The sequence below is a fragment of the Nanorana parkeri genome, unplaced genomic scaffold (assembly GCF_000935625.1).
Source record: "Nanorana parkeri isolate BGI_ZX_2015 unplaced genomic scaffold, ASM93562v1 scaffold833, whole genome shotgun sequence".
Classification (NCBI taxonomy): domain Eukaryota; kingdom Metazoa; phylum Chordata; class Amphibia; order Anura; family Dicroglossidae; genus Nanorana; species Nanorana parkeri.
The window spans coordinates 15,374-31,751 of NW_017307101.1; the positions used below are offsets into that span (position 1 = coordinate 15,374).

Genomic DNA, 16,378 nt, shown 5'->3' on the forward strand with positions numbered 1-16,378 from the left:
GGGGGGCGGGGAGGGGAGGACGGACCGGCCGGCTAAAGACTTTTTACATGTCATCTCGGCTACAGCGCCGAGATGACATGTAAACGAACAATCGGCTTCCTCATTGCGCGCGCCGGCAACTTCCCCACAAGGACACCGCTGCCGCCCTCTGCGCCCTGCCGCCCCGAGGCCGGGCCTCGGTGGCCTTGTGGGAAATCCGGGCCTGCTGACAAGGCCGTGGATCAGGGGAACATATCTGCTTTACTTGAGCCCACTAAAATCTTTTTAATCTTCTTAAATTCCCAGAGTTCTTTAAAGTGATGGGAGTTTGTATAGTCTCAAATTAGGATTTTTTAAATATATGGCGTTGCTTCCCACAGAAGTAAGGAATGGCAGTTCATACCAGTGACTCTGTATGCAGTAAACACTATACAGTCTCAGAACAATATGAAGGCTATGTCATTGTCTAAAGAAGCACCAGTACAGAGAAAAAAAGAAAGAATGTAAACAGCTCATATACAATACAAAAATGAAATCACTTTTATTACCTGTACATTAGAGCAATATAAAATGGTCTTAACCTGTGTGTAGGAGGTCCTGCGTGTAGGAGGGAACATTCATGAATGTTCTTCACACAATTGGTCAGAAAACCAAAATAAAGAGCACAATAAAAAATACATTTCTGGAGACTTGCACAGGAAACAGGGAAAGGTTTATACATCTGGCTACAGAGTGTAGACTTATTTATCTAACACTTCATATACGTGTTTGTAAGGAACCTTGTTATCATTGTGCTCAGTTTCTGTCAATGGCAATGAAATTCTCCCACTCAGAATGATGGCTGCAGACAGAAATAAGGTTGATTATTAGGAGTAATCCAAGTCCAGGCATTTTTTTTGCTGACATAACAGAATATCTGGTTGCTGCTGTTCCTTTTAAACCGTTTCTAAAGCTGCAGACATCTCTTTGAATTGTTTGTGAAAATTCTGAAAAGTGAAAAATGAAACTCGGTTAAATATTGTATATTTCATTTCAAATGTGGCCAAATCTATTTACAGAAAAGGACTAAATCATTTATTTGGCACAAAAAAACAAAACTCTTCACACATAATTTACACTGTGGTGTTACAGTAACAATGGCAAATGTGCGCTAACATGTCACACACAATGTGGTGCAACTTGCATTAAAGTGCACCCCAATGTACAGATGTCATCCATCTGTGCATTATGCTGGGCTGCGTTAAAAATAATAGTGCAAGTTTGTTTTTCTGTGTGTTGAATTAGAACTGAACTCTGGAAGCTGTACCCAAACATTGTCTGTGTTCCCCCTGCAGATGATCTTTTCCTTTTACTGACTTACCAGTTACACACCGTGTCTCTGTGTAGAGGTAAAATGTAATGGATATCCCACCACACTCCTTACTAGTATATCCCCTGAGGATGGGTGCTGCAGTGGCCGCAGATGGTGCCGCTCAAATCCAAGAATATACAGTGAGGAGAATTTATCAAAACTGGAGCAGACAGAATCTGGAGCAGTTGCCCTGGCAACCAATCAGCATCTCTCTTCAGTTTACTCAGGTAAGATTTGAAAATGAGACAGAGAAGCTGATTGGTTGCAGTGCAAATCTGCTCCAGTTTTGATAAATTCCCCCACAGTATGTCACCGGCACACCGGAATCAAGTGTCCAAAATCCAAAGCCTTTTACTTTACTTTTAAATCGAGTATCTCGGCCGGAACACAGGAGAGGAACTTTAAAATAATAACCAGGTGGTATAGATGCCCGGTGACAGTACATAAAATAAACCCCCAAGTATCTAAGATGTGTTGGAGATGCGGGACAGATGAGGGCACAATGTTGCATATATGGTGGACTTGCCAGGGAATTAAGCCCTACTGGAGAACTATTTTTGAACTAGTGGGTAGAGTCATGGGACCAAAACTACCCGAAACCCCAGAAGTGGCATTACTATCAATGCTTCCGGGCCCGGTAAAAAGTATCAAGAGGGGACTGGCATGCCCCTTATTGGAAGCAGCAAGGGCGATAATCCCAAGACATTGGAGACAACCAAATACTCCTGAGGTTCGGGACTGGGTATTGGAGGTAAATCATGTTATGCGAATGGAAGAACTGACAGCTCGGGTATACGATAGATATGCAATATTTGTAGAGAAATGGAGACCATGGATGGCCTTTCTCGGCTCAACAGAGATTCAAAAATACTTATAAGGAACTAGTGTACTGTTTGCTTCTCCCTTCCCCCCTTTTTTTTTGTGCTTTTATTATGGTCTTGTTTGGACTGCTTCCGAGTAGCTACCATGGAAGGGGTACTGAAGGAGGGGTGGGGGAGGGAGGGGCTGTGAGAATGGACGATGTAGGGAGGATGATAGGTTGTAATGTAGGAGCGAGAGCGTAGGCACAAGACTGTGAATGGGAGTGGGAGTGTATAGCTTTTTTTGGTCAGTTTTGTTGTCTGTGTTTTTGTCCTTGTTTTTTAAATTTGTAATTTCCTGTTAGGTTTTTTTGGTATAACAGATATAATAGTATCTATGAAGGTGGCTTAGCTTAACATAGAAGTGATTAAAAATACTACTTAAACAAGCAATAGTGGATAAGAGATAGTAGTTGGATATAGATGTCATTGGTACTATTTTTTTTATGTATTTAATTGTATCAAGAAATTGTATATATGATATGAAATAAATAAAAATTTATTCTTGAAAAAAAAAAAAAAGTGTCCAAAATCGTCGTCACAAAGAAAGCAACATTTCAGGGCCATTTTGGGTTTGATGAAAGGACCCAGAGTGGCCCCGAAAATGTTGCCTTCTTTGCGACAAGATGTACATGCATTAATAAAGACCTTTCTGGACACTTGGATTCCGGTGTGCTGGTGACATACTGTATTTCATGTGTAGAAGTGGCCATCTTGGTAGAGACAGGGTTTTGCTTCCTCATATCAGAGCCTCCAGCATGAAGAACAGTGATCAGCACAGTATCAAACCAAATCTCACTCTAAATCTTCTTATACTAGCAGTCAGAGGCAGCAGTGCATAAGATCTCACACTGCCGATATACAGCTATGAGGCTAAGTGCCTACGCACACTCACATAACTAGGAAGTACAATACTATATTTCAGAAGAACTCCAGACAAAAAGGAAGACTGTTCCGGGCCCCACTAAGGCTAAAATAGCTTTTGAAGATGTAACTTATAAAATAGCAAATCTCCACTTTTTGGGTTCCATTCCATTTTACAGTGTGGTGCCACCCCATTCAAAATGGGCTGCCTTAATTCAGCGTGCATTAACGTATGTTAACACAATACATAGTGTACCTGGCCCTTTACTGTGTGTCACACCTGCACTGTGAACCCACCTAGACATGTATAGGACAGTTTTCCAAGCATCCCCAGCCTTGAAGTACAACCCTATACAAGTCTATTAGGACTCACTGCACTGGTGGGGCCAGCGATGAAGAACAATTTAGGCCACAGAACATAAAAACAAGAAGCAAGGCTCGAGCTGTTCTATTGAAGTAAATGAGCCGCCGGGGTGGGGGTTTTTCTGTGTAAAAGGGTTCTGGAGATGCTAGGGAGAGAGTGGTACACAAAAAAAATATATCTTTATGAATATCTGAAAGAAAGTCTATGACATTATTCCCTATTTTTCATAATGAGCATATATAATATGTATGTTATTCAAATTTAGACTTGCCACCTCTGGGAATTGGAAAATTATTTGTATTGATGTATTTATAATTTTTCTTTAAAATGTTGTATCACTTATAACACACACACACACACATCCCAGATATGATTACAGTAGAATAATGTTGGATTGCTTTCTTTTCATGTGACCTCTGATATTTCCACTGCTTTACTATAAAAAATTAATATGTGAGTTTAAAGAAAGTCTGCGTGAAGAGAAATATGTAGGCTGCCATGGGTGACCTTTCCAACTGAAAAAACTGGTTTCCTTGTTCTCATGCTAATTACCTGTCTTGTCCAAGTATGCAGATCAGCAGTTTTGACAATGCTGACTTTACTAGCTGCATGCTTGTTCTGTTTCAGTGACTGAGAAAGTGCTGAAACCATCACAATTAATTAAGATTTTCAGAAGGAGGTCAGCAATGGCGCTCTCCATGTTTGTGTCACAGCAATTATACTTTAACCCAGGGCTCAAAATTTCCTGAGTACTGAGCTACTAGCCAGGCCTTAAAAGTTACTAGCCACCAGTTGCCCCACCTAACCCTTACCCTGCCCCAGCCTTAACTCCGCCTCTAAACAGCGCCCGCTTCTACTGTAAGGTTGTACGACTTTCGTCTTCCAAGCACGCTGAAAAACGATTTTTGGAGGGTTGGTGGCGTGGTCGGAAGACGAATGCCGCACGTGCCGGTGCGATGATGAGGGCTTGCGATGATCGGAAGTACGATCTGCCTGTCTAAGATGGTACGAGATTTTAATGACCTTACAACCATCGCACAACGAAAGTCGTGCGATGGTTATAAGGTATATGGGCAATGGCCATAGAGTGATGGAGGGGCAGCTATGTACATTTTGGTTCTCAGCTTTTTGAAGAGGTGGAAGAATGAACTGAAATTTTAATCCCAGAGAAAAAAAAGTCAGCAGTAACATTTACCAACCTGAAATTCAGCAATAGACATCTCGATGACTTTACTTGTGACCTGGCCAGAAGAGTCTACCACTTTTAATGACACAGTGACATATGGATGATTCAGGGATCGGCAGTTGTCTGAACTTACAGCCATTCCAATTTTCCATTGAAAATCGACAAGCTGTAATTACAAAAAAACATATACAAGGAGAGATGGGCAACAATCCATTAACCTTTCTGCTACCATCAACCTACCACACCAGGAACTTATATAATGATCACTAGGAAGCAGAAAATGCAGCATTTTAAGACCTGAGCTGCTGGAAATCTAAAGTGATATTAAAGTTTAATTTTAAAATTTTTATAAAGAGGCCCATTCCTTTAAAACTCATTTGTTGTTTTAAATAAAAAATCTTCCATTCCCCGCTCTCCAGTGGGTCCCCGCAGCACTCTCCCCCCTACACGGGTGCCGCCATCAGCTAGGCAGCTGCTGTGGAGGCACCCATGCTTGCTCGCTCCCTGCCGTGCCCGCAAGAGGCTGTGTGTGGCCATAGACACACACAGCCCACACAGCACTATAATTACAGCATGCCACGCCCCTCGGGTTGATTGACGGCAGAAGGAGCCTATTGCTCCTCTGCCCTCAATCTCCTCCCCCCGCAACCAGGAAGTACTGATGAATCAGAGATCTGCTTTATCAGCTTCTTCTCTCTGGCTATAGCAGCCAGATGACTGACAGGTGAATGCGGAAGTGATGTAATACACACGGGGGATGGGGGGGCTAAAAGGTTAAAAAAACGCCCTGCCTTTAGTAATACTTTAAGTATAGTGCCTCTTCTTTTTCCACGTAGGTCTTTTTGCCATTTTGACCCTGTAGTGAGAGGGTCACTTTAACCTCTTGCCATCCGCCCGTTAAGAAAAAAACGGACGGACGGCTGACTCCTATCTGCGGGTTGCCGTCGTCAGACGGCATTTTTTTCCTGCTCGCGCGCGCCCCCTAGCGCGCGCGCACGGGAAACTACATTTATTTGTGCAGCAAAGTGTGCGTCTAGTCCCATACTGATACAATGCTACCAGAATTGTGGTCTATATTATGAACTGTATACCTCATGGCAATGAATCTTACTTGCGAAGCTGGTAACAAATCTCTGGATCCTTCATTCTCTAACAGACTTTTTCCTTCCTCATTCCACACATGACGGATGACTTGCAAGATCTGCTTTGGCAATGTGTATTTGCTTACAACAAAATTCAAAAGCGCATCGCTGGAAAGTCTGTGCTTTGCAGCAGTACTGTAAATATAGAGAAAGAAAATAATTAGGGCTGGGTGCTGCCAATCCTACATATATGTTTCTCCTCCTCTAAATGGTAACCAAGCTATCTAGCAAAAGTGATGGAGACAAAGCTTGGAATAAACTATAATGTTTTTTTTTAAATATTTATATGGTACTGCAACTATTTGAGCAGCTCTAAAAGAGTTATAGTTTGCCCCAACTCGTATCCATTTTGCTGGACAACTTGGTCTGCATATAAATGTGGAAACAACCACAAATATAGTCCTGTCATAGAAAGCAATGCATATACTGAAAATATTATCATTGCATTTATTAACCACATACTGTTATTAGAACACCAAATATAGTGGTCATTAAAGTGCAACAATCCATGCTAATAAGAATTCATCTTGTGCTGGTCTGACTTGAGCGGAGTCAATTATTTTTGCTATTGTTTACCACATTTTTTAATATGAATTGAATGAGGGTTCTGGTATTAACCACTTGCTGTCCGGAGCAATTTCTTACTATTTGCGCACACATGATAAATACATTTTTGGCTAGAAAACAGCTCCAGACCCCAAAACAATTATATATTTACTGAAAGCAGAGGGCCTGTAGAAATAAAAAAAATGCTAGTTGCAATTTTTTTATGTCGCATGGTATTTGCGCAAATGTTTATCAAACCAGTATTTTTAGGATAAAATAAACTGAATTAAAATTTTGTGCACAGAAACAGATCAATTTGTTAGTAAAATATGAAAGATAGGGTCACGCCGGGTAAATAGATACCAAACATGTCATGCGTTAAAATTGCGTTCGCCCATGAAGCTGCAAAAAACATCAATACCCAAAATTTTCCATAGGGAACACTTTAACCTCGTTTACCGCTCGTCAGTTTAGTGCGAACAGTGATTAACGGCTCTAGAATTATTGCTCTTACTCCGACGTTTGTGACGATATGTAACATGTGTTTTTGCACATAGGTGCACCGATGCGTGTTGTATGTGCGTGCACGTGGGGACGGGGGACTTTAACATTTTTAGTTTGCATTTTTGATTTTTCTTATATGTTATTTTAATTTGTTTTATTTTTTTAAACACTTTTTTTTTCCCCACTAACCTTATTGCTATCACATGTAATAGCAGATAAGAGTGTGACAGGTCCTCTTTATGGAGACATCAGAGGTCTTTCAGACCCCTAATATCACCTAGAGACACGTATAGACGCCGGATCGCTGGCTCTGAAAAATGACACCAAGAACATGGCTGCAGTAGCAGCTGTGTTCTTGTTTTAACCACTTCTGCGGGCCACCGTATATCTACGTATTGTGGCCCGCAAGTGGTTAAATACCACATCAACCATTTACTGAATTTAATAAGATACGTTGAGGAACATAACAGAACATTACTATATAATGGTGTTGGGGAATGCCCAAATAAATAATAATAACATACAGTAATTAAGTCCAATAGTGGGTGCCACACTCAGATAAGAGCTGGGGTGCACTTGCTTGTATTGCAGCGTTAATTTCGTTGACTAATAATTTTCGTCCTAGTTTTTGCCAACAACACTTTGTCAGTGACTAAAACTAGACTAAAATGTTAGGGAGAGATCCAATCAGAACTAATCTCTTTGGACTTCCAGTTCCGGTTCCATCCTGAATGGACAGCTAATAGGTCCAATGGCATTACAGCCAATATAGATTTTCATTTTAATATTTTAGAGTTGTACTTCTGTTTGAAAGTATGAAGAATGTCATATGCAAGTTGTTAGAATCAATGCATAACTAATTACTGAGCCTTTGTTGAAAATACCAATATTATTAATATATTATAAGACTTGGATTAATCCAATATTAAGATGAATAAAGACGTTATATATAACTGTATTGCATGTTCAGACCTTCATACCATAAGTAATAACAGATATATATGTAGTATATAGTCAAAAGACTATCAGGGTTATTCACAGAAGGGTGAAGAGTTTGGAGAAGGCAGGAGAAGTGAACAATCTAGGACAACATAGCTAAACTGGAAAGTGAGCTGAATTGGAGAATGTTTCTAGTTCAGCTATCTTTACCTAGGTTGTTCACTTCTCCTGCCTTCTCCAAACTCGTCAGCCTTTTGTGAATAACCCTGTAAGACTAAGGCCTTGTTCACACCAAAAGCGTGTGCGTTCCAGAGCGGTAGCTGCTGGAACGCACCGAGATATCTGAGAAACTTCCCCCCGAGTTTTGGGGCGGGAGGGGGCGTGGCAGTGCATTGAATTCAATGGCACTATAGGGCTTGCTCTATTTTTTGCAGTTTTTTTTCAACAGGGCTTGCTCTATTTTTTGCGTTTGCAGTGGAACGGAACGCTGGCAAAGTTTTGCCGCGCGTCCGATCGCACTACGGGTGGGGGAGGCGTGGAAGAGGTGCCGTTGAATTCAATGCACCGCCACGCCCCTTCCCCAAAACGCGGGGGGAAGTTTCTCAGCGATCGTGGTGCTTTCCAGCAGCTACCACTCTGGAACGCACACGCTTTCGGTGTGAACAAGCCCTAAAACGAAATCGAAATTTGGTGTCAAAATTAACACTTTGAGAAAAACAAGCAGTGCCTTGTGAAAATGTCGACTAATAAATCGACCAATGGCATAAAATTAATAAATAATACACAAACATAACAAGTGACAATTACTTGTACAGGTAACAATAACTGATGTTATCTGCCTCATCTCTCTAGACTCTACAGAAGGGTAGAACTCCCTCTGCTGGGCAAAAATACAGAATGGACATCCTTACAGTGTGTGATTTACACTGCTAAATGACGTTTACATAAGAAGGTTGATTATACAGCATTTTTAGTAATTTGAGGCACTATAGGAGCCAAAGACAGGGGCAGCAGATTTACAAACTTTGCAGACTTGCCAAGGTAGCAAGGCCTGGCATGGAAAGGGCAGGATTAGGCAGATATAAACTGCAGCTGTTCTGGAGTGCACTGTCAGCTTGTGATGAACCATCATTACATGCTGAGCTTAAAGGGAACGTGTACTGAGGGAAAAATGGGGGTTGCCATTGCTTACCATGTGAAACCAAGGACAAATCCTTGCAGATCAGTCAAGTCACAATAGTGAATTATTTTGCTAGGAACACCTCCCCAGTGACAGAATGAATAAACTGTGCAGTAAAATCACTCGCCTGATTGCATGTGTTGATAAAAGGTACATGGCAACCACACAATTTATAACCAGCCTTTGTAGTAAGGTGCACAAGGAAGGGTTTACAACAATACAAAACACAGAATTTTCCCAGCACACTTATCGCCTGGTGTGCAGCAAAACAAATTTCCCTAACAGTATGTGTTAAAATCAGAGGTTTTAGTTGCACAACTCTTTGCAAAAAATATGTGGAAGCCACACTGCCTCATCAAGGCTCCTCCATTTAGTGTGGTCCTAACTTTAATGTTTGCGAGTCTCCATATAGGAGCACATTTAAGCAGTTGATAAATTGAATGAATACTTTGAACCTAAGGGCCATCAGACTAGGCTTGCCAGCGGCAAGATTATTATACAGGTCAAAGATGGGCAGTAAAATACTCACCTACTTGCATGTGTTGTTTCCTCACTGGCTGGATGAGCAAGGTATCCCTCATCCAGCTGGTTAAGGAGAGACACATGTAATCAGGTGAGTAATTCACTGCCCTGCTCGGTCCTGTATGATGATCCCACCGCTGGCAAGCCTAGTCTGACATGGCCCTTAGGTTCAAAGTGACGTAGTCAAGGATGTTGCAGGGGAAACTGGAACATCCTTGACTACAGAAATACCCAGGTTATTCTGGTGGCTTCTTCTGGGGTGAGCGCTACACTTTATTATCATTTTCAAATATTTTTTACCTGAGATTAATGGCAATAGGAAGACGACACAACACAAAATATCTAAAAATATGTACACCGATCCCAATATTGAGTATGTCCCCCTTTAGCCACCAAAACAGTCCTGACCCGTCAAGGCATGGACTGCACTAGACCCCTGAAGGAATGCTGTGGAATCTGGCACCAAGCCATCAGCAGCAGATCCTTTTAGTCCTGTAAGTTGTAATGTGGGGCCTCCTTTGCTCCCCATCTTTTAGTCCTGTAAGTTGTAATGTGGGGCCTCCTTTGCTCCCCATCTTTTAGTCCTGTAAGTTGTAATGTGGGGCCTCCTTTGCTCCCCATCTTTTAGTCCTGTAAGTTGTAATGTGGGGCCTCCTTTGCTCCCCATCTGTATCAATGAGCCTTGTCCGCCCATGACCCTCTGACCGGTTTTTGCTCCTTGGACCACTTTCAGTAGGTCCTGGCCACTGTAGACTGGGAACATCCCACAATAGTTTTGGAGTTGCTCTGACCCAGTCGTGTAGCCATCACAAGTGGTCCCTTGTCAGAGTCACTCGAATCCTAAGGCCTGGTTCACACCTAGACGTATTGCATATGCGTGTCTGTCGCGCGTTTTTTTACCGCGATTCGCGGTAAAAAAAATCGGGCGACAAACGCGCGTTTCCGAGGGCTACTTGGCTGTATCCCAATGAAAACGCGCAACAAAAATGGCCCAAAGTAGTACATGTACCTTTTCAGGCGTGGGCCGTTTTGTAGCGCGTTAGGGACGGGCTGAACTACGCCAAGGTGTGAACCAGACCCATTGAATACAATGGGATTTAGATGTTTGAGCGTTTTGTAGAGCGTTCGTCGAGCATAGAACGCCCTACAAAACGTTCAGGTGTGAACGAGGCCTTTACACTTTCCTATTTTTTCTGCTTCCAACACATCATGGGACAAAATGTTCACTTGCTGCCTAATATATCACACTCACTTCCAGGTGCCATTGTGACAAGATAATCAATGTTATTCACGTCACCCGTTAGTGGTCATAATGTTATGACTGATCGGTGTATATGTACTGTATAGAAAAAAAATCTGACTGCTAGCAAATATTCGACAGAAACTTCTGCTAGCGCTAAATTTATTTATTCTAGGTTTATTATTGTAAGTAAGTTATTGGGTCTACCTGAACAGGCACGTCACTGCATTGATCACGTTTCTAACTTCATTAACGCTGGTTTCCACGCCAGTCGCTTGAAATCTCTGTTAATAAAGTTTGCAGAAATGAAAAGATATTGCCCATACTAGTAAAACAAAAGACAAATGAAATGCACAGGTCTACAATAGCAGTCATTGTCCAACACTGAGGCTACATGTCTACCATGGTACACACAGTTTCCCTAACAGATACGGCTATATGATCATAATTTAAAAAAATAAAATACAGATTTTTACAAGTTCCCATTTCTTTAGAGTTCTCTTTTACATGGATTAATATTTAACCTATTAAAAGCATCATTCCCATGAAACAGCAGGCACTGCTAGTTACTTTAGTTTTCAAACTGAGCATTCTGGGAGCCCCAAATCCTGGGGAAGTTTGGTATACACCAGTCCCAACAGGTCCGCACTCCCCATTGCTGCCATGTTCTCGGCCTCTCCTTCCGGCCCAGTTTTTTTTTCTTCTTCCTTCGCTTAGTGATAATGTAACTCTAGCTCAGGAGTTTCATTATCCTGCCACCTGGCTCTACTCTTGGTATCTGTAAAGGTGCCCATACACCTTACGATTATCGTACGATAATCGTATGCGATCGACTTTTCGTAAGACAATCGTAACGTGTGAATAGAGTGCCTGACCGATAGTACTGTACAATCGTACGACTTTTGACAGTCAAGCATGTTTGAAAACTTTGGTCGATCGTACGATGTTCGCATGGTTGGTGGCGTTTCCGTCCGTCAAAAGTCGTACGATTTGCATGCGCAAACGAAAATAATTGCGGTCAATTACGCAAGTCGTCCAGGTGTTTTTTTTAACTACCGCTGATTGAACCTTTCGATAATCGGGGCAGGATGGGGCCATCGTACGCAAATCGTACGACGGTTCGATCATCGGACGAAAGTTTTGTCCGATAATCGTAAGGTGTATGGGCACCTCAAGACTGAGTGTGTGCAATGCACTTTGCATTAAAGACATACAAAAGGGGTCTTTTTATTTAAAAAAAAATAAAAAAAAAAAAAAATGCAGAGCCAGTCACACTGCAAATTTTTGTGAACTTTTGTTTTGTTAAAATAGAGGCAGAAAAACACTAACAGGGTTATTCACAAAAGGGTGAAGAGTTTGGAGAAGGCAGAGGGGAACAATCTAGAACAACATAGCTGAACTGGAAAGTGAGCTGAATTAGAGAATGTTTCTGAATCAGCTATTTTGGCCTAGATTGTTCACCTCTCCTGCCTTCTCCAAACCCTTCACCCTTTTGTGAATAACCCTGTTAGTATTTTTTCTTCTCAGGTCGAATGTAATGCGATACTGTCTTGTGGCCCCTAGATAACACTTTTTCCCTACACTCCTCATCTCCATCTAGTGGTCATAATGCAGTATTAAATTACAAATCGACCTGAGAAGAAAATATACAAAAGTATGTTTGTTTTTCCATCTATTTGCACAGAACTAACTTTCTCAGAGATTCACAAGACAAAATCTTTATAAATAGACCCCAAAGTCTCTATCTTCTAGAATCTGTTATCTTTTATATTATATTCTTTATTTTCATACCTGACAAAAATGTGTCTGATCCACCACAACACTCTGACACCGCAGACAAGTAACAATTTGCTGACACTAAAAAAAAATTTTTTTTAATGCAAATTATGTGAACATTTAAATATGAAACATTTGTGTTAGTTTTGGTAAGAAAATACAGTTCTCTCCAGGACAAATGTATACATTGAAGGACTTCTAGCAAACCTAATAGCTATATATTCAGAAAAGACACGTCAATGCATTTGCCAAGATCTCTGTGGTAACTGATGATGGTTTGCTTTTACTAGAATCACATAATTATTCTCAGGGTTGTAGAAATGCCTTTAAACATGTGATGCGCTTTACAAATATTTCAACAAACACGCAACTTCCAATACAGTAAACCTAAGGACATTGTGATACCCTTTGCAACTGGGTGTCTGCAATTTCTAAAAGGTATAAATAGATGAATACAAAGTGATAGGATGATCCCCATCAACCTCAATAGCGCATACTGTATATGTTTACGGATTTACCTGTCAACTGATTTGTTATTCTGTACAAGTAATATTGTAATTTATGCACATTTTCTACATTGTAGAGTAAGACAGGTGATCAACATAGCTCCCAATATGCCTGTGTGTTTTTGTGGAGATGCACACAGCTTACTAGCACACACAAGGTTGTCTCCATAGGGCCCTGCAAGGGAAAACTTCCCCCCAAAACTGGATATCAGGACCAGTGCTCAGGGGACCAGCTAATTCTGCAGAAAATAAAAACTTTTAAACATCAAGAAGCAGTAAGTGATTTCCTCAGCATTTAAAAATAGCTTAGAACCCTTTTGACTTTAATATCGCTTTCATTGTAAGGGACATATTTATAAAGACATTTATGAAGCGTATTGGACAATTAAATTACATTCACCAGCATCTGGTCTTCAATGACAAAGGGTACGTACTATAAAACAAACCATATCTATATCACGTTTGCTGTACATTCACCAGACGCATTCATTTTACACAAGCATTGGCAACAGATTTCAGCATTTCACATGGAAATTGCATAGATTTCCTCTAAAGACTGATGACCATAGCACTGAGCATTCTGACTAGTCAGTAATGGGGAAGAGGTCAGCCTCAGGGAGCCCACCGGCAATATAGGTGAATAGACTGGGACAGTAAGTATGGGGAAAGCAGATAGCAATAACAACCTGACAGAGCGTCATACTCTTCCATCGCCTGTCAAAATTGTTGTCTATGGCCACTTGGGAAAGATTTTCCCTCACTTCCTGTGACAAAGGTGAAATGAGAAGTTAGAGAATATCTCAGCAACGAGGTAACAGACAACAAAGACTTGACCGAGGTTCTCACACTTTATCTTCCTACCCAAAACAAAAGGTTGTGGTTATTGTTCAGCTTTAAAATTCTGTAAACTCATTAACGTGAGTGACTTACCAGTTCAGCAAAGAGGTCAGGTGGTAAAGCTTTAATCAAGTTGCTTGACTTTTCAAAGCCTGCAAGAAACAAATCTGTGAGACTGATGGGTCTTGGGTTTAAAACATTAGATTGGAAACCATAATGCTGTTCATAATAATAAAAAACATCAGTACACTCCGGGATGATTCATAAAGAAAAGTTGATATCACTCTCTGCTCTCTGGCAGATACTGCAGCAATTACTCCACACTGCCCTCTACGTATACTTCATTCATAAAGATTCAAGCTGGGTATCCTCATTTATAAAATGCAGAAAGTGTGGAGCCCGCAGTCTACCACAGAGAGTTCTCTGCTTAAAGACCATAACATTGTCACTGATACTCGTTCCATCAATATACATTAAAAGAAGGGGACAGTGGTGATATGGTGGGCCCATGATACCCTGCATTGTCAGCATTGTCCTCAGCCTTCCAGATTGAGTGCTGCTGGGCAACATGTAACCTGGACGCCTAGGAACACCTTGTGGCAGAAAAGAAGTACTGCGGAGGATGGCTCCAGATTAAAAGTAAAAAAAAAAAAAAAAAACAGTACGGGGGACTATAGGCATTAACACAGCATTAAAAATTCCATGATAAATTAAAGCCCATCTGTAGGCCCGTGTTCATTTGCGGCATGTCAATATATAAGAAGCACTCTCCAGGCAAACAGCTGGTATAAATTGAAGAAAAAAATAAAGTCACATCTCTTTTTTTATTTTATTTTAGTAAAATACACTTTCTTCAAAGTGTCCACAAGCAGCTAGAGCAGGAGAGGGTGGATGGATGTAAACACTGCTAGAGCTCCATCTCTCATCAGTCCGTTGGATGGACCAGACACAAGTGGGCATGTTTGTAGATAGTACTGCGATAGGAACATATGTCGCCAGCACACCATGGATCCGTAATCAATAGTACAAATGTCTTTTTGAAGCAATGACATTACAAGTAGTGTCAGTGCAACATTGCAAGGCCATGGGGGATCTCTTCATCAGGCATGTGGTTCTAGAGGTACTCTGTGGCCTTGAAATGTTGCACTGACACTGCTTGTCATGTGATCACTTCAATAAAACATTAGGACTATTGATTATAAATCTATGGTGTGCTGGCAACTAGGGCTGCAACAACTAATCGACATAATCGATTATAATCGATTATTGAAAAAGTTGTCAACTTTTTCAATAATCGATTAATCGCCTTCCGATCAGTTGGCCCTGTTCACGGCTCCACACTCTGTGCGCCGCACCTCCTCCCCACCTCACGCTCGCCGCTGCCAGACCCGCTCGCATCCACACGCCGCACCTCCTCCCCGCCTCACATTTCCTGCCCATCCACATTCACGATCTGCACAGGGACGCAGGGAGATGTAGTAAGGAGGAGCAGGTGTGGGGGGATGACAGCTGCTGATAGACAGGTCCGATCTCAGAAGTACGTTGCTGGAAGACTGCACTTTCCCACACATGGTGCTCTACAATGTATTGCTGGGATTTGTTGTACTCCTCTATAGCTGGTGATATTCTGCATTACGCTGTATAGAGGACTACAAGTCCCAGCAATAATACATTATACAGCGCAATGCAGAATACCACCAGCTGTAGAAGAGTACAACAAATCCCAGCAATAGTACATTATACAGTGGTACAATGCTAAATACCACCAGCTATAGAGGACTACAAATCCCAGCAATAGTACACTATACAGTGGTACAATGCTAAATACCACCAGCTATAGAGGACTACAAAACCCAGCAATAGTACATTATACAGCGCAATGCAGAATGCCGCCAGCTATAATGTACTATTGCTGGGATTTGTTGGATTCCTCTATAGCTGGTGATATTCTGCATTGTGCTGTATAATGTACTATTGCTGGGATTTGTAGTCCTCTATAGCCGTTGCCATTCTGCATGCATTGCTGTATAATTTTACACTTTCCATTTCACTATATTGCACACCACACTATCTTTTTTTTTTTCTTTTTTACTTCCACCGGTCCAAGCTTGCTCCTGTGATGGACTACAACCTCAATACAAACTAGTAGTCCATCACTGGAGCCATTTTTTAAACTTTATTTTATAGTTTATCCGATTAACCGATTAATCGAACCTAATAATCGGCTAACTAATCGATTTTGAAAATAATCGTTAGCTGCAGCTCTACTGGCAACATATGTTCTTTAGCTGTACTAACCCCTGCCAACCCTTTTACTCTAGGCCCTGTCCAGGAACGTGTGCAATAGGAATATATGGAGTGATGTTTGTGGGCAGGAGATGATGGTTGAAGCTTCACAGTGACAGTCAAAGTATATGCAGGCTATCAGCAGGATATCACACCTTTGTAGTCCTAGCAGGTTTAGTGGCAGTACTGTGTGACAATGCTTCAGCAGTTTCAATGCAGAAGCAAGTAAGGGAAGTAAGGATTCAACTCATCTACTGGCAGGATCACCCAATATTTCACTATCTTACATGGGGCGC

At 41.4% G+C, this 16,378-nt stretch overlaps 1 protein-coding gene across 2 annotated transcripts in view; it reads right to left on the bottom strand.

Moving 5' to 3' along the window:
* Nucleotides 1-861: 861 nt before the first annotated feature.
* Nucleotides 862-16,378, bottom strand: part of COMMD6 (COMM domain containing 6) — a 17,364-nt gene continuing 1,847 nt past the window's right edge. Inside the window, exons 2-7 of one of the 2 annotated variants that reach the window (XM_018565320.1) lie at nucleotides 13,890-13,948; nucleotides 12,469-12,534; nucleotides 10,885-10,961; nucleotides 5,716-5,881; nucleotides 4,625-4,770; nucleotides 862-972 (exon numbers count right to left, since the gene is read on the bottom strand). In XM_018565320.1, the coding sequence (XP_018420822.1) occupies nucleotides 915-972; nucleotides 4,625-4,770; nucleotides 5,716-5,881; nucleotides 10,885-10,961; nucleotides 12,469-12,534; nucleotides 13,890-13,948 (572 nt within the window). In that variant the 3' untranslated portion in view covers nucleotides 862-914. Of the gene's footprint in view, nucleotides 973-4,617; nucleotides 4,771-5,715; nucleotides 5,882-10,884; nucleotides 10,962-12,468; nucleotides 12,535-13,889; nucleotides 13,949-16,378 lie in introns of both variants that reach the window. The other variant, XM_018565319.1, reaches the window with a different exon arrangement.